Below are 5,349 nucleotides of genomic sequence, written 5' to 3' on the forward strand. Positions count from 1 at the left end.
TATTGTGTGGATCCAGGTGTGAGGACCTCGTTGTCAAAACATGTTGAACACCTGGCAGGTTCTAGTAGACAAACATAATATAACATCCTTCAGTGAGCACAGATTAATGAAGCATTTCATTATACTATAATTATTATAAGTAGTAATAAATAAATGTTTATTTGATGATTATCTAGATTATAAGTCATAGAAGAAGTTCATATTGATTTAGGAAATCATTCTTGATTTTAGCTACTGATTCGAGCTGGAGTTGTTCCTTCTGTGGAGACAGACAGATGGGACCTTGGGAATGAAAGTTATTGTTTATCTTTCAGACTTGCAGAGTCTGTGAGCTGCTATGAAGTCAGGCTCATTTAAAGGGAACACATGCACATTCTGACCATTGCTGGACGTTACAAATAAAACAAAAATCCATTTTATATGTGTAAGAGAAGATTGTGATTAAGCAGAATTGAAAATAAAAACAAATGAAAGTGAGAAACTGTCATTTGTTATATTTTCTATTTATTATTTCCGGAAGTTGTTTAACTTTATACTCCTATAAATTCAGTAATTCACAGGATTTTCTGCAGATTTTCATGCTTAAATGATTCCCAAAGATGTATTTTACCATCTTCAGAGGGAATCTGTTAAAATTAGGAATTTTTTTTTCACTGTTTATTTCTAATCATTTTACAAAAAGTTGGAATGCAGTTGTCTTGTTTGCATCTGTAATATATAACCTTAACTGCACGTTCTTACTCTACTTGCTACATTTTTAAATTTTTAAATAATCGTTGAAAATTTTTGCAGAAACTAAGAAAGAAAAAGCTTAATATTGTTAATGATGAGTTGCACTTATTAAACAAAGAAAGCAATGAGCACCAGTTGGTTAGAAATTCATGTATGTGTAGGAAAATAAAACATTTCCTGCTCACTTCACATCAAACTGTTGGCTCCAGAGTTAAAGTTAAATAACTGTAAATACATTAAATAACACGTACAGTACTTTTGTTTGTTTCACAGTTTTATAAAGTCTGACCTCTTGCTGGTGAATTGTTTCACTTTCTCTCATATTCAGATATCAAAACAATCTCTTATAAATGTTGTTTTTGAGTGAAATGAACTACAGAAATGAACTTTTCACTAATCTGTTAAAAGAAACTTCATCTTCAGATCCATTATCCAGTAAAAAGTAGTTCATCAGAAGAATAGTACACGACAGACACATACTTGTTAAAACGCCATAAAGATTTGAGGAATTTGGAGTTTTGGAACAGAAAAACAACTTCCTGCTGAGTGATTTCAACTCAACACTCTAAAGTTTAAACGTGAAGCCTCCACATAAAACGATTTGTAGCAGAAGCACTGACGCTGCCAACCTGGGCGGCTGACCGGCCGTCCCCGTGAGGAGTTTGGCATCTCTGGAGGCCGTCACGGTGCGGCTGAAGGTGGGGTGGATGTGTCTGAAGTTGTTCTGCAGCGGCGTCACCTGCTCTGCGTCCTCTTTCGTGGAGAAGATCTGTGAGGTAAACTGAGCCAGCTGAGAAAAAAAAGTTGTGATTTTGTCAAACAAAACAAGATAGAAATTGATTTAAGTGTTTTGCACAAATTAAAATCTGGTACCTGGGACCACGAGATGTAGATGGGAACCTCAAATAAAGTCCAAACAACTGCTTGAGAGCATGGAGGGGTGGTGAGGCTGCCGTAGTAACGGTAATACTGACTCATGTTGTGTTTGGGCAGCAGGCTCAGCAGAGGAAATGGTTTCACTTTAGTCGTTTGGCCTGCAGAGAAGATGCAGAATCCATGAAGAAAACATTTGTTTCAGCAAACGATGAAGTTTGACCTCTCTGACCTTTGTAAGCAACAGAAGAAAGCTTTTGGGATATGTGCCCAAAGTGGACGTTGTCTGCGTAAACAACCTGCAAGAGTAAGATAAGTCAGTGACATTTTAGAGAAAAATCCTGCAAATTTCATGTTACTGACATCTACGAGGAAGCCGAGGACAGCAAGTCCCGTTGGGTCATCCAGAGCAGCAGACATGTTTGGGTGAATGGACTTCATGTTGACGATGTGCATCTGGGAGCACACGGACACTTTAAGGGACGGCTGCACTGTGACGGTTTGCTGAAGTGTTAATCTTGTGACAGTGTAGCGCTGCCTACTGACCGTACTGTACCTCCATTGGGTATCGGCGTCTGTCCACTGTGTGTTCAGAACCGTTCGTGGCCGGACCTCCCCAGTGGAAGTGCAGCTGGACGGTGTAGTACACATCTGGGAGGCCACCACCACTCACCTCCATGCCGCTGCCAACCTGTAGCACAACTGGTAGAGACACAAACGTCACACTCAACATTTCACACAGCAAAATAACCTAGGAGTAGACCTGCACAGGAGTCACCAGAGTGTCCGTCGTTTTCTAACGTCCAGTGGCCCGTTTGGATCTCATCAAAGCCCTCCAGCTGTAAAGGTCCCAGGGAGTCATTCCTGATCATGTGCTGGTCCAGGTTGATGGGGGAGTGATGGTGTTCAAGTAAAGGGTGACACAAAGGGAATGAGTCTCCCCAAGCGTAAGGATCTGGTGGAGGAGAGGAAAGCTGGGTAAATCCAGAGCCACGCAAGCACCAACGAGACTTTTAAGCTAAGAAATTTGGCAAAATGAAATAACAGAATTAAAAATGACTATTCTTTTATTCAGTTTTATTCTGAAGTTGTTTTCAGTTTTGAGAGACCTTAACCAACCAGCCAGCCAACAAAACCATCCATCCATGCTGTGAAGTTTAACTTCTCCTGCCCCCTGTTGAAGGATCTGAGTACTACAGTGGCCAGTGAGGTTGATGTTTTATTTGTTTTTGTCTGTAATTAATCACTGTAGCAGGATGAAACAAGCCTGCTCCAAATTAGGTGGGTTGGCGCATACCCGCTTCAGTACTCATGAGGGCGCTGTGGGTATAAAAGGGAGCTCTGCTCAATAGTGATGGGAATTGCGGCTCTTTTTAGAGAGCCAGTTCTTTTGGCTCAGCTCACCAAAAAGAGCCGGCTCTTTCGGCTCCCGAGTGGCTCCTCAGAATTTCTGTTGCGTAGAGTACATTTATAACCAAAAATAATGCAAAACTATATGTAAAATGATTTACTAATGTAAAAAATGCAATATATCAAATATTTATCATTTATATGGATTTATTTACGGAACACTTTAAGAAATCTCAACTTTCCGACTGCTGTCGCTCATTTTCTCACCGTCTTCGTCGCACTCTCCTCTCTCTCTCGCTCGCCTTTTTCCTCCTCCTCATTCCCTCTCGTCTCCCTCACCTTCTCCAGACTTGGTCAAAAATATAAGTTGTTTACTTGTACCTTTTCCCTGCTCTCTCTTAGATTGTGCTCTGTGGTCTGGCGAGTGGCGCCGCTGTTTCGCTTTAGTTATTTTCTTCTTTCAGTTTTCCAGTCATCATCCTCCCCCCCAGCTGCACCGCTCCCAAACTCTGGAACTCCCTTCCCCCTCTCATCAAGAACATTAACTCATTCACAGAATTCAAAAAACAACTCAAAACTCACTTCTTCATAACCACATAGCAACTTTGAATTTTAGAGTGCCTTGTTTGCTGATGTTTACGTATGTTTACTTTGTTTTATTGAATGATTTTGTTTTTATTCTGTACAGAGTCCTTGAGTGACCAGAAAGGCGCTTTTAAATAAAATGTATTATTATTATCTTTGAGGATAAAGTCAATAAGGCTAGATCTCTCCCTTATTGCTGCTATTCCGACTCCAGCCAGGCTTGTCTTTTAGATAGCTTTGCTCCTGTCTCTTTGCCTGAGCTAACCAACAAAAACCTCTGCCTACCCCTCAGCATCTTACCCTCATCTTTGTTTTAACTGGTTTCAGTCCATCAGTCCCAGCATCCTCTCTATAATTAATGCTTCCCTGGTAGAGACCAGGTTCAGGTCCCTGCTTATTCTAAGAATGCTGTAATCCACATGCTTCTTAAAAGAAAACCCCTTCAGACCCATCTCTAAACTACTGTTCAACTCATCTCAGCTGCTCTTGATGAACGTAACATCTATGATAGTTTACAGTCATGTTTTCATGGAGCTCATTCTACTGAAACAGCTCTTCTTAGGGTCTCTAATTACCTTCTGACTCTCAGTGAGGCAGGGGACTGTTCTGTTCTGGTCCTGCTGGACCTGACTGCAGCCTTTGACACTGTTGACCATCACCTGCTACCGGAGAGGTTGAGAGACTGGGTAGGCCTATCAGGATCTGCTTTGGAGTGGTTCTCCTCCTATCTGTCTGAGTGTTCCTTCTCTGGCTGTCTCCAAGTTTCTGTCATCCTCCACCACCTTCCTCACCCATGGCGTCCCACAAGGTTCTGTACTGGGGCTTCTACTGTTTATCCTTTATCTGCTTTCTCTCCAGAACTTGTTGAGCTTTTTTTTAAAGGAATCTCCTACCATCTTTACGCAGAAGATATCCAACTGTACATCTCCTTTAAGCCCCATGGGATGTCTAAGCTGCAGCTGTTACACTCCTGTTTAGACTATTAAAACCTGGATGGCTGGGAGCTTTCTACAGCTGAATGACGATAAGACTGAACTCCTCACTTACCCCAGACAAGCTGGTTCCCACAGCTTTTCTTGGTCATGATCTTCTTCTTGAACCAAACATCTAAAACTATGTTCAGGATATTTAATTTTGGTCAAAAACTTGAAAATTTGACATTGTATTTAAATTTCCAGACTAAAATTACAGATCTTTGGTGTGTTCTTGCTGTTTTTAGTTTCAAATTCCATCTTTCAGTTCTTTTTCAAACACAGAAAAGGTTTAATTACGTAATTAAACCTTTTCTGTGTTTTAAAAAGAACTGAAAGATGGAAAATTACAGATGCTTGGGTGAATCTTTGCAAAATGACCAAACAAACTTAGATATTTTCCACCTTTTTTCTGCTTTTCTTGAGTTTGTTTTCTTGTGTTTAATTTGCTTAATTAACTACTGACGTTCTGTTGAGTTTGAATACTTAGAAAGAAAAATAAATCTGTTCTCTGAGAATAAATGAATGACTCACCACAGTGAGGCTCATCATAACAGTAGTCCTCTGAAAGATACAAACACCAAACAAACTTGTGTTCATTTTCAATTTTGATATTTGGTCATTTTTAACTCAAAATGCAAAAATTCTCACCTGAACCAGCGCAAAGAACAAAGATCATGAGGAAGGCTGCGGTCCAAACCATGGTCGTCTGATCAGGTGTCGTATCTGAGGTAGACTGAATCAACCTGCGAGGACGTCCGGCTTAAGGAGGGGAGGAGGATGAAAGCAGAGTTTTATTTTCTCCTGGACTGATCGGTGAACTGTGTCATTACCAGTC

General features: G+C 40.6%; 1 protein-coding gene across 1 annotated transcript; it reads right to left on the reverse strand.

Moving 5' to 3' along the window:
- Nucleotides 1–867: 867 nt before the first annotated feature.
- car15 (carbonic anhydrase 15) lies at nucleotides 868–5,349 on the reverse strand. The gene is made up of 8 exons (XM_015941535.3): nucleotides 5,163–5,349; nucleotides 5,046–5,075; nucleotides 2,384–2,560; nucleotides 2,162–2,307; nucleotides 1,969–2,061; nucleotides 1,838–1,904; nucleotides 1,606–1,766; nucleotides 868–1,522 (listed from the first exon to the last, which is right to left on the reverse strand). The coding sequence occupies exons 1-8, from the start codon at nucleotides 5,212–5,214 to the stop codon at nucleotides 1,298–1,300; spliced, it is 951 nt and encodes a 316-aa protein (XP_015797021.3). The 5' UTR covers nucleotides 5,215–5,349; the 3' UTR covers nucleotides 868–1,297.

This window comes from Nothobranchius furzeri, chromosome 6, assembly GCF_043380555.1.
Source record: "Nothobranchius furzeri strain GRZ-AD chromosome 6, NfurGRZ-RIMD1, whole genome shotgun sequence".
Classification (NCBI taxonomy): domain Eukaryota; kingdom Metazoa; phylum Chordata; class Actinopteri; order Cyprinodontiformes; family Nothobranchiidae; genus Nothobranchius; species Nothobranchius furzeri.